This window comes from Oncorhynchus tshawytscha, linkage group LG04, assembly GCF_018296145.1.
Source record: "Oncorhynchus tshawytscha isolate Ot180627B linkage group LG04, Otsh_v2.0, whole genome shotgun sequence".
NCBI classification, from domain to species: domain Eukaryota; kingdom Metazoa; phylum Chordata; class Actinopteri; order Salmoniformes; family Salmonidae; genus Oncorhynchus; species Oncorhynchus tshawytscha.
Genome location: NC_056432.1, coordinates 55858999 through 55880175, shown reverse-complemented (window position 1 = coordinate 55880175; position 21177 = coordinate 55858999). Strand labels below are relative to the sequence as shown.

Sequence of the window (21177 nt, the reverse complement as noted above, 5' to 3'; positions counted from 1 at the left end):
TGTCAATCGCCTCTCCTCTCCCTTCCTGAGAGCCACTGGCCCTGGCCCAGCGAGACAGACTCCACCCAGCCCTGCTACACAATGTCACAGTCACAGCCAACGCTCACACAGACAGACCACTCTGGCCATGTCGGGGATATTGAGCGGGGAGGGGAGGGGATGGTAGAGGACGGAACAGCCTTCAACCTCAATTTGGAGCACGGCATCGCTGCCAAAGAGAGGGTGCTAAGGTGAGAAAGTTCCTGAGCCAAGGCCGACTCTAATTGAGCCAACACCTTCTAGCATGGGATTAGGAGAGAGAGGGAAGCTGGGGATGGAGCAGCGGCCCTGTGCTTTACCTCTGCCCCCACTCCCCTCAGTCCCCTGGGCCCTGTTTGAAACAGACAGGGTCCCCCTACTGCTCCAATCGAAACTCTTCAGCACACAGGTGAAACAGGTGGAAAAGATAGGGAAAGAGATTTCATCCAATTTTAATGACATCAGTGACATAGTTATAAATTGTTTTAAGGGAGAAGGCTCCAATAATCATATCTGATGAATGAAACATTTAATAAATGCATGTTTTTGAATTTGGGTGTTTCTACAAAGTTTAGTGTGTGTAACTGTCTGACTGAATGTGTGTGTGTGTGCGTGCATGTGACGTGTATATGTGAGTGCATGTGTGGAACTTTCTGACAATGTGTGTGTCTGTGTGCTCTCATCTCTCCCACTCTTAATCCCCAGGCTGACGGCAGGCTTTAAGTGTCATGCTGGGGACACCTGAGCGGTGTCAATCTGGGATCATTAGGTCCTGAGGAGTGCCAGTGTTGCTCAGTGTGATTAAGGCCACGGGAACAGACAGAGGGAGGAATCCTAGATTGACATTAAGAGAATGGAAATGGAACTCAGCGAGAGGATGCTGCTGCCGATGCTACTGCCGTCTGTCTGGTCTCATTACCAGTGTGGTGGGAGACAGACAGGGACTCTCTTTAACACGGAGGGACAGATTGACACCTGGCTTTGATCCAAGGCAAAGATCACATCGACTCTCCTTCCCACGGGCATTAGGGGGATACACACACACACACACACACACACACAGTGGCAGATTTAGGTGTTGGCGACATGGGCAGCTGCACGCACACAATTCTTTGGAATGGTGACATTTGCGCGATAGGTTTTCTAGCTCTCATTTGCACGTCATGTCAATGATATCATGTCACCGGGTGGGACAATTAACCTCGTCAGAGTGGGCGACCTGATTCTAGTTTGTGAGCTAGGCAGGCTACTGCCTGGGAAGGTCTCCCACTCAGAAGTACGAGATGGAGAGGAGGGCAGGGGTAGGAAGCCCGAGGTAGGGGGAGCGGGGGAATCTATCAAATAGCACACCTCTAACTTTGTATGTTAATAATGCAATTAGTAAATCAGTCACACTACGAAACGCTACCAAATAAATTCATAATACTGTGAATATATACAGTTGGAGTCGTAAGTTTAGATACACCTTAGCCAAATACATTTAAACTCAGGTTTTCACAATTCCTGACATTTATGATTTATTTCAGCTTTTATTTCATTCATCACATTCCCAGTGGGTCAGAAGTTTACAGACACTCAATTAGTATTTGGTAGCATTGCCTTCATATTGTTTAACTTGGGTCAAACGTTTCAGGAAGCCTTCCACAAGCTTCCCACAATAAGTTGGGTGAACTTTGGCCCATTCCTCCTGCCAGAGCTGATGTAACGGAGTCAGGTTTGTAGGCCTGCTTGCTCACACCCGCTTTTTCAGTTCTGCCCACAAATGTTTTATGGGATTGAGGTCAGGGCTTTGTGATGGCCACTCCAAATACCTTGAATTTGTTGTCCTTAAGCCATGTTGCCACAACTTTGGAAGTATGTTTGGGGTCATTGTCCATTTGGAAGACCCATTTGTGACCAAGCTTTAACTTCCTGACTGATGACTTGAGATTTTGCTTCAATATATCCACATCATTTTCCTCCCTCATGATGCCATCTATTTTGTGAAGTGCACCAGTCCCTCCTGCAGCAAAGCACCCCACAACATGATGCTGCCACCCTCGTGCTTCATAGTTGGTATGGTCTTCTTCGGCTTGCAAACCTCCCCCTTTTTCCTCCAAACATAACGATGGTCATTATGGCCAAACAGTTATATTTTTGTTTCATCAGACCAGAGGACATTTCTCCAAAAAGTACGATCTTTGTCCCCATGTGCAGTTGCATACGGTAGTCTGGCTTGTTTTATGCAGCTTCTGGAGCAATGGCTTCTTCCTTGCTGAGCGGCCTTTCAAGATATGTTGATATAGGACTCGTTTTACTGTGGATATAGATACTTTTGCACCTGTTTCCTCCAGCATCTTCACAAGGTCCTTTGCTGTTGTTCTGGGATTGATTTGCATTTTTCGCACCAAAGTACGTTCATCTCTAGGCGTCTCCTTCCTGAGTGGTATGACGCTGCATGGTCCCATGGTGTTTATATTTGCGTACTATTGTTTGTACAGATTAATGTGGTACCTTCAGGCGTTTGGAAATTGCTTCCAAGGATGAACCAGACTTGTGGAGGTCTACTATTTTTTTCTAATGGCTTCTAAAGTCATGACATCTTTTTCTGGAATTTTCCAAGCTGTTTAAAGGCACAATCAACTTAGTGTATGTAAACTTCTGACCCACTGGAATTGTGATACAGTGAATTATAAGTGAAATAATCTGTTTGTAAACAATTGTTGGAAAAATGACTTGTGTCGTGCACAAAGTAAAAGTTCACACTGACTTGCCAAAACTATAGTTTGTGTTGAGTGGTTGAAAAAACGAGTTTTAATGACTCAAACCTAAGTGTATGTAAACTTCCGACTTCAACTGTAGTTTCACAGACATATTGTTGCATTTTTTTCTGTTTTATGCGAAATTGTTAAGAATAATATAAAACCAGTCTGCACACCACCAAGCTGAATTGGTTTAGTCTTGACTCTTAGTTGACAGTGTTGAGGGATAGGTAATGTATTAGTGCCAAATCAACACAAATGGATAAGAAAAGGTCTAAGCCATCTGGCGCCCAGTTTAGGAAAAAGAGGGAAGCAGAAGAGGAGAAACGCGCAAAAGACAAAGATTTGCAGCTACGTCATCTCTTTATGAGTATAATATTATGCGTGTAATGAAATAGGCTAGTATAACACTTCTGTTGTTAGCCTATGTTGCTATGTTGCTTGCTATGCTATTACACATAGGGCGACACTATTTCGTTTTCTGTCCAACTAGCTTACATAACATTGGATATCATTTCACACAGTTTCATCATGATAATGTGTGTAGCCTGCAGCAAAATGATTACCACCTAACTAGCACATTATGGATTTGGTTAAGTTTCATTGAGGTGACATCATAAAGATTTTCGGTGATAGTATTGACTAGGTCCTGAGCTCATTAAGGGGAATTTCCAATGCTGTTGGCTAACTTAAAAGACGTCTATTATGCTGATATTTTGTGATATATTTAATATTTTGAGGTGTCTTATCCCTATAATTAGCCAAGGAGGTTGTATGGTTCATTTGGTTCCTATTCTGAAAGTTTGATAAATTGTGCATAATGTATTTAGGGTGTCAGGGTGTCAGACTCATATACTGTATTTAATGCAACTTCAGGGACACTTCTGAAATTTTTTGGAGCACCCTCTGGCACTGGCCAGGATGAGGAGCCATCTACCTCCTCACCCACACAGGCCTTTTCAGAAATGATCTCAGAGAATCAGGATGAGGAGCCATCCACCTCCTCAGCCACACAGGTGTCTTCACAAATGTTGTCTGAGCCTGAGGATGAGGAAGACCCAATTTAATGACCCAACTAATGCCCATGTGTTCTCCGTTAGAAATGCCTGTAGCAGTATCCCCACCAAATCCTGCTGCTGAGGATGAACCACTGTCTACAGACCCTGCTGACTGGCCTTCGGTTCTGACCAACAGAATTCGGACACAACCAGTTTGCAGATGACCAAGTGAGGTACCACCTAACTTTGTTTTCCCAAGGAATGAGAGTGACGGAAGAAGTTGCCAGCACCAGTATTTCAGGAAGACCTTGGTGAGTGGTGAACAAATATCCCTAGAAGTTTTTGGTGTTTTCTGAAAGAAACAACAGCCTCTTCTGCTGCAAACTCTTCTCTAAGAAGACAATGTATTTAGAAAACTCAGGACTGACAGACATGCAAGTTCTTTGCTGACTTCGCACGGCAGCAGTCCAGAACTCCAAAACTGCATGAAAACAAGGAAAGAACTGTCAATGAGGATCAAAAAATGGGAAGCAATTGATAAACATGAGATGGCACTTATGGAGCTTGAGAGGACAAGATGGAGAGAGGTGTTGACACATCTGACTGTTATTGTGCAGTCTCTGGCAGTTAGAAATCTGGCACTAAAGGGGACACACAGAAACATTGTACTCTCCATCAAACGGACATTTCCTCAAAGAGGTTGAATCCCTCTATCCCTCATTCCATTCCTCCCCCCATCCCTCCCTTCTGCCTAACTCTGGGGCCCACCTCACCTGTTTGTATCTCTCCAAGGTCCTGTTTCAGGGGATCAATAAAAAAGAGAAATTGGAAAAAATATCTTCAGTTCCCTTCTGGGATTAACACCAATACTAACCTCTGAGTCTGTCTCAAGGTCCTATTGACCCAGTCAAATGAGACCCCCTACTCTGTCACCATCAGCGTGTCTGTCTGCTGACCTGACATGACAGGGGCATGCTAGTCTCTTTTAATGGAGGTAGTTTGTATTTACTGTCCCCTACGTATTTGGACAATTTGATCCAATCATGAAAGAGCACCTTAACCCTGTCCAAAAAGGGACCTCGAGTCACACCACCAGCTACCTTGACCACCAAATACAGAATGAACTCACCGAGTTGTTGAGCAGCAATATCATTTAAGTGACAAAGCTGGCAAAATTCTGGCAAAATTCTTAAAAGTGTCATAAGTATTTGGACAAATTCACTTATAGTATATAACATTTAGTCAATAGTTTAGTATTTGGTCCCATATTCCTAGCATGCAATGAATACATCAAGCTTGTGACTACATACTTGTTGGATGTATGTGCAGTTTGCTGTGGTCGTGTTTCAGATGATGTTGTGCCCAATAGAAATGAATTGTAAATAATGTAGTGTCATTTTGGAGTCACTTTAATCTGTAACTTTCTCACTCATCATTATTCATTATTCATTCATTATGGTCCATAATCATGGTAGCATCCACATGAATGTAGAAGTGTTCAGAAACAAATTCTAGTCTTATTTACAATAAAAGTGACTCCAAAATGACACAATACATTATTAACCATTGATTTCTATTGGGGCACAACATAACCTGAAACACAACCAAAACAAACTGCAAATGCATCCAACACATTTGTAGAGTCACAAGCTTGATGTAGGCATTGTGTGCTAGGAATCTGGGATTAAAATACAAAACTTTTGACTAAAGTGAATTTGTCAAAATAATTATACACCTTCAAATGGGGGGACTAGACACATAAAGTGCATTGATTTCTAAATGGTACCGCCATTAAAAGAGACTAGCATGCCCCTGTCATGTCAGGTCAGCAGACAGACACACTGATGGCGACAAGAGTAGGGGGTCTCAGTTGACTGGGTCAATAGGACCTTGAGACAGACTCAGAGGTTAGTATTGGTGTTAATCCCAGAGGGGAACTGAAGATATTTTTTCCAATTTCTCTTTTTTATTGATCGCCTGAAACAGGACCTTAGAGAGATGCAAACAGGTGAGGTGGGCCCCAGAGTTAGGCAGAAGGGAGGGATGGGGGGAGGAATGGAATGACGGATAGAGGGATTAAACTTTGAACTTTTTCAAACTAATCTCCCAGCCAGAAAAGTACACACTCAAGCTGTTTCAAAGTTCTTTATTCAACATACTAGACATTCCCCAGAGGGCTGTGCGTTTGAGAGAGAGAGCGAAACAGAGTGAGAGTGTGTGTACTTGTTTTCTTTCCTTATCAGGACCCCAACATCCTAATAATTCACTTGAATGGCCTGACAAGGTAGGAAAACAATAAATAGTTTGAAAAGTCTGGACTTATTTCATGTCCTGAATTTGTTAAAATGCTATGTTAAGCTTAAGGGTTAGATTTAGTGTTTTGGGGTTAAGGTTAGGTTTGTAGTATGTCTGTTTATGGGGGTGTTTACCCTGAATTGCACTGGCCCATTGTAATTCTAAGGTTAGGGTTAGTTTTCGGGTTAGGGCTTTGGGGGTTAAGGTTGGGTTAAAGTTAGGGTTAGGTTAAGGGTTAGGGAAAATAGGATTTTTAATGGTCAACATTTTTTACTCCCCACAAAATCCTGAATTTTCACAAAAATAAAGCTGTGTGTGTATGTGTGTGTGTTTCTTTGAGGATGTACTAAAAAAAGGAACGTCCTCTCATTGTCTACTGCGTTTATTTTCAGCAAACTTAACATGTGGAAATATTTGAATGAACATAACAAGACTCAACAACTGAGACATAAACTGAACAAGTTCCACAGACATGTGACTAACAGAAATGGAATAATATGTCCCTGATCAAAGGTGGGGTCAAATCAAAAGTAACAGTCAGTATCTGGTGTGGCCACCAGCTGCATTAAGTATTGCAATGCATCTCCTCCTCATGGACTGCACCAGATTTGCCAGTTCTTGCTGTGAGATGTGGCACCTGCAAGTTCCCAGACATTTATGGGGGGAATGGCCCTAGCCCTCACCCTCCGATCCAACAGGTCCCAGACATGCTCAATGGGATTGAGATCCGGGCTCTTCACTGGCCATGGCAGAACACTGACATTCCTGTCTTGCAGGAAATCACGCACAGAACGAGCAGTATGGCTGGTGGCATTGTCATGCTGGAGGGTCATGTCACGATGAGCCTGCAGGAAGGGTACCACATGAGGGAGGAGGATGTCTTCTCTGTAACGCACAGCATTGAGATTGCCTGCAATGACAACAAGCTCAGTCCGATGATGCTGTGACACACCACCCCAGACCATGACAGACCCTACACCTCCAAATTGATCCCGCTCCAGAGTACAGGCCTCGAGGTAATGCTCATTCCTTCGACAATAAACGCAAATCCGACCATCACCCCTGGTGAGACAAAACCATGACTCATCAGTGAAGAGCACTTTTTGCCAGTCCTGTCTGGTCCAGTGACGGTGAGTTTGTCACAATAGGTGACGTTGTTGCTGGTCATGTCTGGTGAGGACCTGCCTTACAACAGGCCTACAAGCCCTCAGTCCAGCCTCTCTCAGCCTATTGTGGACAGTCTGAGCTCTGATGGAGGGATTGTGCGTTCTTGGTGTAACTCGGGCAGTTGTTGTTGCCATCCTGTCCCACAGGTGTGATGTTCAGATGTACCGATCCTGTGCAGGTGTTGTTACACGTGGTCTGCGACTGTGAGGGCGAGCACCTGTCCGTCCTGTCCCCCTGTAGCCTAAGACATGTTCACGCAGATGAGCAGGGACCCTGGGCATCTTTTTTGGGGGTGTTTTTAAGAGTCAGTAGAAAGGCCTCTTTAGTGTCCTAAGTTTTCATAACTGTGACCTTAATTGCCTACCGTCTGTAAGCTGTTAGTGTTTTAACGACCGTTCCACAGGTGCATGTTCATCAATTGTTTATGGTTCATTGAACAAGCATGGGAAATAGTGTTTAAACCCTTTACAATGAAGATGTGAAGTTATTTGGATTTTTAAGAATGATCTTTGAATGACAGGGTCCTGAAAAAGGGACGTTTCTTTTATATGCTTATGTGAACTGGTGTGGGTGTCTAAAGGATTCAGTATTTATCACACATTTCACATTTCAATCAATTTCTCCTGTGAGTTTTCCATAAAGAGCCTTAATCTCCAAGAAGAAGATTTAACAGTACATGTCCTTATTGCCTTCCACATTTGTTCTTGAAATGGAATTTAAAATGTCATCGAGGCTATGTCAGTAATACTATAAGTAGAATTTTTCATAATCCTTCAGACTTGGAATCCATGAGAATGTGTACAGAGTGCTTTATTTGTGAAACAACCTGAAAATGGCTTCCACAATCCCAATTCTCTTCGGGTAATTGCTGTTTACAAATGCATTTGGATTGGGGGCAGTCTTGGTGTTGACATTTAACATTTTCTGGGTTGTGTCTACAGATGTATATTTAACCAAAAGTTTCAACATCGAACATTTTGAACTTCTATCCCTGTTTTAACATTGTGTGTTTCAGCTACAATCTTCGGGGTTGTACCATTGGATTCACCTATTCCTTCGACGTCCGTAGATACCAACCAAGTCTGTGTGATTAATGGGGGATGAGCTAAACCGGTGTTTGTGAGACAAGGGTGGATCCCGAAGAGGCCCGGGGCCCGGGTCTTTTAATAAAAAACGTCTGTAGAGTTTGAATGGTTTAAGCTACAAACTACTAAAAGCTTTCTATGAACATCGGAGACTCCCACGAACACACACATTGCTCACAAGCAACACAAGAGTTGTTAGAAGGTAAGGGCTTAATCTAGGGCATCCCAGGACATAGTGTCTATAATACTGTAATAAGCTTGCAGTCACAAACTCCAAACTCCACACAGTTGAAACGGACTAGTTGAATATTCATTTCCCACCGAGGAAACAATTTCTGTACTTACAGTATTTATCTAAATTCATTTGTATCTGTTTTTGGATTTGGCGGACCTTATTGGTTTTTATTATGATAAAATAATGAACGTCAATAAACTCATGAATGCAACTGTTTAGGTCAAAATGTATCCCTGGTTTTCCTAAAAAGAAAATGCTAAAACACTTAACTGCAAGGATAAATATAAATACATAAGATTATATGCAGATGAGTCAGATAAATGAAAAACCGAGTTTTGCTGCACTCTGGGTTGAGCTGGCTCAGTGCTCAGCACTATAGCAGTTGTTGACATATTGTTCAACTTCAACAGACCTTTTATGGCCTGAGCCATTTAAATCAATACACACTCCACAGCTCTCTAAATGCAGTGGATATTGTTGTCGTTTAGAGGATGCACTCGAAATACCCAGGCTAAGAAGTGTACGAAACCAGACGGCTCTACTGTAGATTAAATGGGCTGAAGAAGAGAACAAACAATCGTTATGGGAGATTTTGGTTCCATTTTCATCACTTACAGTAACATATTATAAAACATCCTGTTTACCCAAATAATCTAATACAGTATATAACCACCAGCTGTAAGGTAAAGGCTCCTGGTTGGTGTGAATACATTGGCCTGCCGCTGTTTTTGGAATTTGAAGCAAATCCCTTTTATCAGCTTATATGAGCCGTGACTCCCTCCGCTATTTCTCCCTCTCTCTTCTCATTTAAATAGCTCAGAAATCATCAAATCCCCTCAGCCGTAGACCATTTCTTCCAAAGTACATTTAATTTTCACACACATAAGCGGTGTATCAGACCATACTTGACACCCAAAATGAAAGTGCTGAGGAAGCATAACATTGTCTAATTACAATTTCAAAATGACATATTTCCAAGAATTACCCATTTCCACTGTTACTAACCCACGCATTGTATCGTGAAAATATATATCCTTAGAAAAATAAGAAATAACCTTCATATGACAACACGAAACAATCTAAAACAATTCGGTCCCAGGTCATAGGTCACGGTTCAGAGGGCATGTGTTCTGTACTGTACCTGCCAGGCGGAGGGATCCAGAGTTGTAGATGGCCTCGTCACGCAGCTCCCTCACATACACTGTTACCCCAGAGACAGCGTCTGGCCACACTCCGTCTGACACGCGCACCTGAAACTCGTAGCTGCCCGGGGGAGAGTTCTCTTTAATGATCAGGAATCCCGTCCGCTTGTTCAGGAGGAAGTAACTGAGGAGGCATAAAAAAGACAGATCAGCAACATCAGTTCTTCATATATCACGTAAAATGAGCAGCCTGTGGTGGATCTGTAGATAGATTTGGTGATACACCACCGTGAATGAATACTGGGATGACATAAAAGAGAAGACATTACTGACAGAATTTGGGAACCAGAGAGAGGAGATTAAGACACAAAGATTCAAAAACAGCAGAATTAAAGAAGGAATAGATAAAAGACAGCAGAAAGAGAGAGGATATAACAAGAGAAAAGAGGAAATTATGGGGGAGGAGAGAGTTAGAGAGGGAGGGAGGGAGGGAGGGAGGGAGGAAGAGAGGAGAGGATAGAGGAAAGAAGGGGAGGGGGAGGGGAAGGGGAGATTATAAAAGAGAAAAGATTTTTAAAAAGATGAGAGGAAGCATCTCCTTGTGGTCCACAACCTCATACTTCTTTTGTAATGGAGCTCATTCAAGTTTAATTACACTGGGAATCAAAGCAAGATCCCAGGCACATCAAATAGCGAAGGAGACATTGAGATGAGCTGGTTAATCATCTTCAAATCCAACCGTGTTTTATATGAAGTGTCAAAATTAGTAAACTGGACTCCAACCATTTCCCTGTTGAGTAATGCAGTCCGTTTCTCTACTCGAGTGAAGATGAGAGATGCTCGATGAAATATTAAATCTTCAACAACATACTGTAGCTATGTGTGTTGAAAGGACAGATTCTCTGGGAGGAAAGCTACAGTCAATCTGAGTTCATGTATGTGAGTGCAGTGCAGGTGGCAGTGGTAGTCATCATGCTTCTGGATGTGAGGCCCTCAAGGTGTCACATGGTATGATGTGTTCTGAACACCACTGTAGCTGCTGAGCCTTCACAGAGATCTCAAGGCAACCGTCTCAAAAACACCCTGTCGCTCAGGGTTCCTCTGCTCTGCTCGTCTCACACCTTCGTCGCAGGTGCAGGTCCACAGCATCAATGACAGAGATGCTGTCGGGAGACATCACTCTCAAGGTTTTATGGGGAGTTGAGAGAGGGGGACGAAGGGAGGGAAAGTGAGAAATACAGAGGAAGAGAGCTAGAGATGTCTTACTTGGGCACATGTCCCTCAAAGGCATAGGTCTTGTTGTCCCAATCATCAGGATCCGGGGCGTAGACCTTCCCCAGGACAGTGGTCGGCATCCTCCCTGTCGGCAAAGAACATTGATTCTCTCAAGGGTGTGTGTCTTTGTGTGTGTGTCATGAAGAAGTATAGTCAAAAAGAGCACTGTTCACATGGACATTAAAGTATTCTGAAAACAGCAGGCTGCATATGAATGCTTGTAGAGAGAGAAAGGCCATCATAATTACCGCAAGGCAACAAGAAAATGTGTCTGAAAGAAACTAGTCAACACATACTACCAGTAGCTTTCCATTGCACTTCAACAAGAGGAACATGATGTATTGACTCATTTTGTGAAAGGAGAGGAATACACCTGGAATAGATAGTCAACCCTGAAGAGGAGAAAAGAGAATCAGCTATCCCTAATTGCTCGCTCCTACAGCGGCTCCGACAAAAGGCGCCAGAACAACAAGAGAGACATGGCTTCTTTTCATAAACTCCCGGTTGTAGCAAAACCTTCAAGCCTTGGAAAAGGTCAGACTGAGGGTCAAACGATTTGCTCCTCATTCATATATTGCTTTGTGAATTTGTTCTCACATTGCTGTGCTATTCATGAATTCATGCATTATAGTGTATTGATGATGGCAGGGATCTCACCTCTGTGACTGTTGACAAAAATCTCCTTCTCTCCTGCCTGGTGAGCATGGTCGTTCTCATCTCCTATGGTGATGGTCAGAGTGTTAGTGACCGTCTTGGGTGGATGGCCGCTGTCACTCATGATGATCTGCAGGTGGAACTCTTTCTGCCTCTCCCGGTCGAAGGCCCTCAGGGCTGTGATGGTGGCCGTGCCATTTCCGTTATCCTGCAGGTAGAAGTCGTTGCTGTGGTTTAGCTCTAAGGGAAGGCTGAAGTAGAATGGAGAGCCGTTCTCCGCTGAGTCTCGGTCTACGGCTCGCAGCAGTGTGGAGGTCTGGTTGAGTCTGACCAGCTGGGGACCAGCGACGTTCTCCCACACCACTGGGGTGTACACTGCCTCAAACTCCGGCCCGTTGTCGTTGACGTCCAGCAGAGTCAGCTGAATGACGGTGCTGCCCGTCAAGGCCGGAGAGCCGTGGTCAGTAGCCAGGATGACCAGGTGGTGCTGCGCTGCTGTCTCTCTGTCCAGAGCGCTGGTCACAGTGACTAGACCAGACTGGTCTACAGAGAACTGGCCCAGAATGTCTGACTCCTGGAGGATTTTGTAGGTGATCTCCTTGTTTTGGCCTGAGTCAGAGTCGCTGGCCGTCAGCCTGGCCACACTGCTGCCCACAGGCACGTCCTCGGCCAGGGGCGCCGGCGGCTGGGAGAGCGCGATGAAGATGGGTGTGTGGTCGTTACAGTCCTCTACCTCTATGATACAGTGGATGAAGCTTGAGAAGTCCAGGTCTTCGACCTTCAGGGTGAGGTTGAAGCGCTGCTCACTTGTCCTCTCGTAGTCCAGCCTCTTCTTCAGTCTCAGGGTGCCACGTTGCTCCTGCCGGTGGCTCACCATGGAGAACTTCTGCTCCGGGTCTCCTGCCACCACACTGAAGGTAAGCTGGGCATTCTCTCCCGTGTCCCAGTCCTCAGCAGACATCTCCAGCACCACCGCGTTGGGCTCACTGCTCTCAGGAACCCTGGCCAGGCAGGACCGCTCTGTGAACCTGGGTGCGTGGTCATTCACGTCTGTCACCCTGATGGTGGCGGTACCCGTGCCCATCATGCCACCCCCGTCCCTGGCCTCCACCACCAGCAGGTAGGCCTCTGCCTGCTCCCGGTCCAGGCCACTCATTGCCACCGAGATGGTGCCCGTGGACGGGTTAATGCTGAACATGTCAGAGCCGCTGCCACCTGTACCCGTATCACCCACAATCCTGTAGGAGAGCACGGCGTTCTGGCCCACGGCCGAGTCGTCCAGGTCGGTGGCCGTCATCTCCATAACAGAGGTGCCGGGGGCAGAGTTCTCCGGCACGTTACCATGACAATCGGGGGCACAGGTGAAGACGGGCGCGTTGTCGTTGATGTCCCACACGTTGATGATGATGTCAGTGAATCCGGTCAGACCCTCGCCGCCCTCATCTGTGGCCAGGACCACAAACCTCCACACGGCCCGCTCCTCCCGGTTCAGAGTCCTCTGAGCGTAGATCTTCCCCGTCACCTCATCAATAATGAACTCGCTCTCGGCTCCCTGGCCATGGAGGGAGTACCGCAGGGCCTCCTGGTCAGCATCCTTATCTGGGTCAGTAGCAGTTACCTACAACATCAAAGGGAATGTGCTCGGTGAAGCTTTTTAATCTGCAGCGCGCCAACTTTCTTTAATGGAGTTCAGCACTGTTTAATTATTGAAGCTTGCTGACTTGGTGTCATCCATCAGGTTGGTTGAAGTGTTAACTTCACACCTACCTACTCTGCACAGTGATCAACTCTAGTTTATCGGCTATGTGCACAACTTTCACTCTCCTGACCTCAGCCCCAATCAATCCCCAGGCAGAGCAACATGTTTAAATCTACCATGAGAATTGCAGAGCGTCAGGTTTTGTAGGTGAAATGAAACCAATGAGCTACCATGGAGTGGTGGGGGAAAAACTTCTAGTGGGCTAAAGCTTCTACCAGACGTCCCGAAGAATCTTATAAAACAGGGATGGAATGAAAAACAGCATGATGTCATCTCATGCAATTCAGTCATAAAGGCTTTGGGTAATAGAGTGTCTTGTAACCTCCTGGCGCACAATGACTAACACTCTGAATGACAGAACTGTGTGACCTTGGGACTCTAAGGTTCTATTATTCTGAGATAATTAGCTGGAATAATTGTTATCTTGTTTTCTTCAATTCGGGTATGCAGTAGGTACAGAATATTTTACAAATCGAAGGCTATGCCCGTAACTCAGTTTTGACAAAAATGCAGATTGAACGTTATAATTTTAAGCTCTTCAGATGCTGATGGAAAAGCATTCAAATGATTACGGAGAGAAAATGTGAAATACACATGAAAACCTCAGTCTTTCCCACTGACAGATAGATAGCGTTGTATAACACGGTTGAGTTGGTGACAAAACACTCTCCTGAGATTTTAGACATCTGATACTGTACATACATACTATTCTCCCTCATTTTCTACTAACACACGTGTGATGACTTAAGAGATCATTTGTGCTGCTGCCAAAATAACTGCTGTCATGCTGTCATAATAACGTGACAAATACAGATTACTGCTGGACTCAATGAGCGTTTCAAACATACCTGAAGCACGAACACAGGCGATCCATCCAGCTCTTCAGTCACAGAGCCGTAGTACTCGTTGACCGTGAACACTGGCGCCTCGTCGTTCTTGTTGACCACGTTGACCATCACATCCGCATAGTCTTCCCACTTCCCGTCCGACGCCAGCACCAGCAGCTTGTAGCCCTTGTTCCGCTCGTAGTCCAGAGGCTGAGCGATGAAGATGGTGCCCACCTCTGGTTCCACGTCGAAAACCCCGCCAGTGTTGCCAGACGTGATCTGGTAACGGAGCTTAGCATTGGCGCCTAAACAGAACAATGTGGTGACCGAGATATATGTAGTAAGCAGAGTGTGCCACCATGAACGTCACATACACACCATTTAACATATATAGGTAACATTTTCAGGAATCAAACTTTCGGTTTTTCAAATGAAATCTGACTGAATCCAGGTATTAGGTCTGCTTAACATTTTAGGAAGTTTTTGTTCTTGTTTTTGCTTCACAAAGCAATTGTACTAAAAGTATATTAGCTGATCAGCAGTTCTATACAGAATCCAATTATTGAGAGGAGACTCTTTGGAATCTCAAACAGATTCAATAAATTACAACTCAGGAGAGGGAGAATGGAGGAATCTCCAAAGACACAAAAGATTCATAGCTTATTTGCAACATGAAAGTGAGGACGCCAGAACAGAGCGGAGGACTAATCCCTAATCCTGAGTATTTTGTTGTGTTGGCAACAGTGCTAATGAAACATTAGAATGACCTGTGAATAGATATGTTTTCATTTGAGCTTCCTCTCCCCCTTCAAACGGCTGAGTTCAAATCCCAGTGGAGACCATGCATGCACAGAGCGAGCAACGCAGAGTAAACAAACAAAATGAATAAACAAACACAAGAGAAATCCTATTCCCACTTGTACGTGTTAAAAATATATAACAAAATCCCACTTTCCCTGGCTATAAGTTGTTATGCTGACAGGAGGAGAAGAAAAAGAAACAATCTGCTTCCACTTCCAGGAACTCTTATCAGCACAGTAAAGGAGAAAGACCTCACTGTCTCTCTCTCTCTCTCTCTCTCTCTCTCTCCCACTCTGTTCTCTCTCTTTCACTGTGTTCCTAGTTCCCTAGCTCCCTGGGTGGTGATAATCTGCTCGGGGGTGTCGGGCCATCAGCATAGCTGGCCCCCGCGTGTGTGCTTTATTACCCAAAGTGGCCCGGAGACTGTCCTCTCACGAGTGGCTCTGTGTGTTGAGATTGCAGAGATGGAGCTGGTGGCGCAGCCCGAACCCATTCATCACAGAGAGGTGGTTGCCGCTCCACAGGCCTACCCGTTCCGACATGATAAATGTCTGATAATATGGAGCTATGCCCCCCCCCCCCACCCCTTCTCCCCTTCTCCCCTATTCCCGTAGCAGACTGATAAAGAGCCCTCACCGCAATAGCTAGCTGCCGCAGCACCAAGGGAGGTGATATGCTTCACAATGGATTTGTTGTAGCGGGTCGTGTGAGCTAGAGTCGGCTGAATGAGGGCGAGTCAGGTGACTAACAGGCAGTGTGTTAGTATAGGATGAGACGGATGGGAGATGGGGTACGGATGGTGCCTGTATGAGGAGAGTCATTACAGCGCTCGCTGCAGGAGAGAGAGAGTAGAGTTGCTGTGTGCCGCATGTGTGCAGCCCCTGGCCTGGGATTTGATGAGCCTATTGGGATGTTAAGGATGTCCTTTCTGAGCTATGGGGAAGCCATACGGAGACTTACGAAAAAATTTATATTCTGATTTATATTCTGTATACACTGCAGTACCTTGACAAGGAATATGACACGCCAAACAATTCATGACATGACATCGATGTGAAACATACTTTATAAAAATAGGGCATCGCAACCGTACTGTGTTTTCTTCAGGGTTACGACCTGAGGAGAGATGGAGAGCCCACGTTCACTGAGACCAGGGAGAGTGAGAATGACAGGGGAGTGGCTTGTTTCCTCCCTCTCCACCACGTACCTTCATCCTCGTCATTAGCACTGACAGTCAGGATGGCAAAGCCCACGTCTGCATCCTCATCCACGTCGACTTCATACACCGTCTGAGCAAAGACAGGCTTGTTGTCGTTCACATCGCTGATGAAAACCCTCACGTACGCCGTGTCTGAAGGAAGGAGAGAGAGAGAGCACGGAGTGAGAGATTAAATGCCATGCCCGCTCTTATTCTGTCAAACTGAACATATCCCCCCCTTTCCCTCGCTGTTCTTTATCCCTCTATTTCTCCCTCCATCCTCCTATCTTCACCCTCTATTATTCCCTCTCTCTCTCTCTCTCTCTCTCTCTCTCTCTCTCTCTCTCTCTCTCTCTCTCTCTCTCTCTCTCTCTCTCTCTCTCTCTCTCTCTCTCTCTCTCTCTCTCTCTCTCTCTCTCTCTCTCTCTCTCTCTCTCTCTCTCTCTCTCTCTCTCTCTCTCTCTCTCTCTCTCTCTCTCTCTCTCTCTCTCTCTCTCTCTCTCTCTCTCTCTCTCTCTCTCTCTCTCTCTCTCTCTCTCTCTCTCTCTCAAGCAATCCGTAGGCAGATGTGAAAAGAGCCCCTTGAGGGGAGGAGGGGGGGTGGCCAGTATAATATGCTCCCTTTCCCCACGCCAATATAATATGCTCCCTTTCATATGCGTATAAAAAGGAACATAATTTGCAATACACTCTTCAAGAGAAGATCAATTGTGTAAGCTGGTTGCAAAGATAGCTTGCAGTTTAACACAGAGATAATGCAGCCTGGCAGCGAAACAAGCCACAACCTCCAACCTTTTACACCTTTCTGAGTCTGTCAGAGGAGAGGAGAAGGAGAACATATCTGTTTGGGCAGACACAGCCATCGTCATTCGGTGTGTCTCCTCCTCTTCTGTGTTCCAGACACAGAGAGAAGTGTGGAAAGTACGCAGTGTCAATACCGTGACAGATTGCTCTTTCCCCGTCAACACTGCTATTGCACCAAGGTTATGTTTACAACCCTTCTTCAACACTGCTATCATCGATTACACCATCGCCCTGCTCCTGGGCTCCTCCAATTTCATTCAGTATACTCTTTAGTCGAGTGAGAGGGAGAGAGAGATTATAGATTGAGAACACGTGTGTGTGTGTGTGTGTGTGTGTGTGTGTGTGTGTGTGTGTGTGTGTGTGTGTGTGTTGCATGTGCAAATGTGTTTTCTCCCTCCATGATTCACACCATCATGTCAGTATGTCGTATAAGACAGGATGTAGGTGCCTGTTGCTGGGAGGGAGAGAGGAGGGATAGTGAGGGATGGAGAGTTGAGGGCCCTATAGAGACTCATTCTACATGCTAAGCAACAGAGCAGTGTTCTGGGAGGAGTCTCCATCACTCTGAAGCCCCTGGTCTCCACTTCTCTTTATATCATCCTCATCTAATATTTATAGCACTGCAAAATCACACGGATCATCTTTTTTTACTCCCTGGCCTTTTTAATATTTAAGTGGTGTTTACGCTGTCAGAAATGTCATATAGGGCGAAGCCGACTGAGAGCAACTTTTAATCATCTATGATAATATGAATGAAAAATACATTCTCCATAAGACCCTGTCTGGTTGTTCATCAGCGGGTGAGAGTCCCCTCTGGGAAGAGATGAGCATATCTGGTGGAGAGAGAGAGAGGATCCCTCCCCACCAGAGAGACAAGCCGAAGCTCAGACTTAAATGACGTCTTGAGACTGCCATCCAAACCCCAGCCCTCCTACTGTTGTACCAAGGCCTGTCGGGGAAATGGGGGGCATTTTAAAATGTATTGAAATGTACTTAGACAATGCACACATTGTATTCCTATGTCGTCACAATTTGATACGGCGTGCTACTGTGTGCATGCTGCATGCATTGCTGTTCTCTCTCTCGTCCTCCACCATCCTCCAGCCCTGTTGAGCTGACGAGATGATCTGAGCTGGTCTCACCTGAGTTGGGCTGTCCATGTTTCCCAGGTCGGGCTGACTCCCAGCCGTCCACTGACTTGACCTCCAGCAGGTAGGAGCCCTTGGTCTCACGGTCAAACACGGCCTCTGTGTAGATGGAGCCCAGCTCGGGATCAATCCGGAAGTACTGGTAGTCTCCACTGCGGTCTTTCAGCAGGGAGTAAGAGATCTGAGACAGACAGAGAGAGAGAGAGAGAGAGAGAGAGAGAGAGTAGAGGAGGAAGAAGTGGAGGGAGAGCAGGAGACCAGGGTAGAAGAGAATGAAGGATGAGGTTAAAGAGAGTGGCATGGAAAAGGTGAAGGATATGAATGGAGTAAGAGAGGACAGAGAGGACAGGATGTTGGAGATACACGAGGGATGAGAAAGAAAGGATGGACGTGAGGGAGACAAGGAAGACAGAGATACAGAGTAAGGATTACCAAAGATAGGTCAGTGAGACAGGGGGAGAGAGAATAATAGTTTTAGTCAAACAGCAGAGTCTCTAAAAATAGTCTAACACACTATGCATATGATTCATTTATCTCTCTATTGGGCTGGATGTGACCCAAACCACATGTGACCCTGTGACAATTTTTGATGTGTATCGATAAAACAAAGCTAAGTCATTATAATTCGGCTTAAAGCAGGAGCCTGAAGTATATTCACCAACAAAGAATGAACCTAATGTTTAATATTCAAACCGAATAAAAGCTGTGTCGACGAGCTATCAATGGCATTCAACAGCAGCAGGAAGTAATTCAACAGAATTCATTGAGAGAGAGTTTCGAAACGGCGTGGGTCAGAAAATGAATACAGGGGAAGAGCAACAATTAAAGGCTGAATTAAAACGTAATGCCATAATAATAAGGTTGTCGGGGTCAAGTTATTTGTAAAAAAGACTCCCAAATTTAAACAGCTGTGAATGATTTTTTTCTTTCATATTCACGCCCACCAATGATCCTCATTATCTAAATGTGGGCCTGCATGGCATCTATGATTCAGCCTGCCTCGGCGAGAGCAAGCAATTCAGCAGCCAAGGACACTGTGCCTGCAAAGAACCGAGTACATTTTATGTACCCCTGTGCCAATAGCCATGGTGTCCTCGTACTGGGAATTCAATTATGAGTAGACTACCCATACTGTTTGTGTGCGTGTTGGAATGTGTGTGTGTGTGTATACATGATTGTGTGTCTATTGAGAGCAAGACAGAGATCAAGAAAGAGATACACAGAAAAGCAGCAGGAAACGCAGACAATGCTGTGAGTGTGAGTGCGTGTGTATGCATGCGTGCGAGAATGTGTGCGCTCAAGTGCACCCTTCTGTTTGCGTGCGTGCGAGCATGCACGTGTGTGTGTGTGTGTGTGTGTGTCCTCTCAACACTTGCATCCTTAACAATCTTTTACTGCAGTGGGCTAAATCAGGGTCACGCAGAGTGTTTATTGGTAGTATTAAACAAATCTACTTTGAAGTATACATCCCACATACATGGTTCTGGGCTTAAAAAGAAGAAGACACCTGTACCATGTCACATATAGAGTTGAAATGGATTCAATTTGGAGTTTGCATCCCAATATTACACTTTATATGCATCACAGATGACTGAAATATAACAGAGCCGCTGGACATAGAAACACCGGGTTTTCGGCCGTTAAAGAAATATAACGTTTATTAATTATGAAAAATGTGAAGAACGTTCCGCCCATGAGGCCACGAGGTCATTTAACTGCAGGAAAGGGTGGAGGTTCAGTGTGTGTGACGTGCCTGCAATGTACGTTTTATACAGTGTGTTGCTCTCGGCTCAGGAAGCCGAATCGCAGTACAGATTTCATGGCCAGGCTTCAGGAAGCAGACCCTTGTAGAGGAACACTATAATGCAGAACTCTAGACTAAAGATGCGTTTTTCCATTGTCTACCTTCGGTATTTAAGACTCCAAGGTGAAATTGAAAGGGGGAATTGATACTGTGGGTTTACACTTGAGTGGTTTCAACAATTATCCAGTTACATACAGTAGTGGTGGGTTGTTCACATGGATTTAAAGTTAAAACTGCGGTCGACAACACTAGGCCTGGAGTACTACAAATATCCCAGCTTTTCTGAGAAATTGCTAAGAACCGCGACATGTATTCACAAAATGTCTCAGAGTGCTGATACAGGATTGTTGTTTGTATTTGCATTATTCCAAAGCGCTCCGTCACCTTTCCGTTGAGTCCCAGGTCCAGGTCGTTGGAGGACACCTGCGTGACAAACGTCCCCACCTCCGCCCCCTCTGTGACCGACGCCTCGTAGATGGATGAGGTGAAGAAGGGAACATTGTCGTTCACGTCTAGCAGAGAAAAACACCGGCATTAATCCGTCATCATTTAGCTCAGTACTTTCTCAGTGAAAGGGGTTTATAAGGAGCAGAGTGTCGTTCACGCAGCAGGCTGTACAAACAGGGCGCCGGCAGACTCCACTCTGCGTCCGATAAGTCTTTGTGGCTAAACATTTGTTGACAGAGATTAATGAGACCTTGAAAATCTCCTGGAAGGTGTGTTGAACCATTTCAAAGACCTCTTTGTGACAGTCGAGAGCTCTCTCTATTTTTCACCATTCAGCCATTTCCTCAGACAAATAATACAAAACGGCTTGTTAGAGTCGTTTGTCTATTTAACTCAATTACCTCTTTCTTAGTTATTATCGAGAACTATGCGGCTCGGATGCATTCAGAGTTACGATGCACTTCCATGTCGTATCTTTTTCAGCAAATGTCTTAATCTATGAATTAAACATGGGCCTTAAATCCATTACAACCCTCTCCTCCCCTTCTCCCCGTCTCCCTTCCTCCTTTCCAGCCCTCCCTGCCTCCATAGTACTCGCTCCATCCTCTGGAGAAGACTGAAGGCTCACTTATTAAGACAGATAAGGGAGAGGAGAAGGAGAGGTGAAGGAGTGAGGAGAGTCTAGCCAGATTAATTATGTCTCTCTGGTTTAAGACTAACTCTCATGAATGATAGAAGGGGGAGATGAAGTCTGGTTAGAGGGAAGCAGGAGGATAACA

General features: G+C 45.2%; 1 protein-coding gene across 2 annotated transcripts in view; it reads right to left on the bottom strand.

Annotated features, from left to right (window-relative positions):
• The window catches only part of LOC112222721 (neural-cadherin-like), a 174399-nt gene that overhangs the window by 41009 nt on the left and 112213 nt on the right, over positions 1 to 21177 (bottom strand). For both annotated transcript variants that reach the window (XM_042320917.1, XM_042320918.1), the window contains exons 14-20: positions 20336 to 20463; positions 18142 to 18328; positions 16205 to 16348; positions 14218 to 14501; positions 11614 to 13228; positions 10948 to 11041; positions 9681 to 9865 (exon numbers count right to left, since the gene is read on the bottom strand). In XM_042320917.1, the coding sequence (XP_042176851.1) occupies positions 9681 to 9865; positions 10948 to 11041; positions 11614 to 13228; positions 14218 to 14501; positions 16205 to 16348; positions 18142 to 18328; positions 20336 to 20463 (2637 nt within the window). The remainder of the gene's footprint in view (positions 1 to 9680; positions 9866 to 10947; positions 11042 to 11613; positions 13229 to 14217; positions 14502 to 16204; positions 16349 to 18141; positions 18329 to 20335; positions 20464 to 21177) is intronic.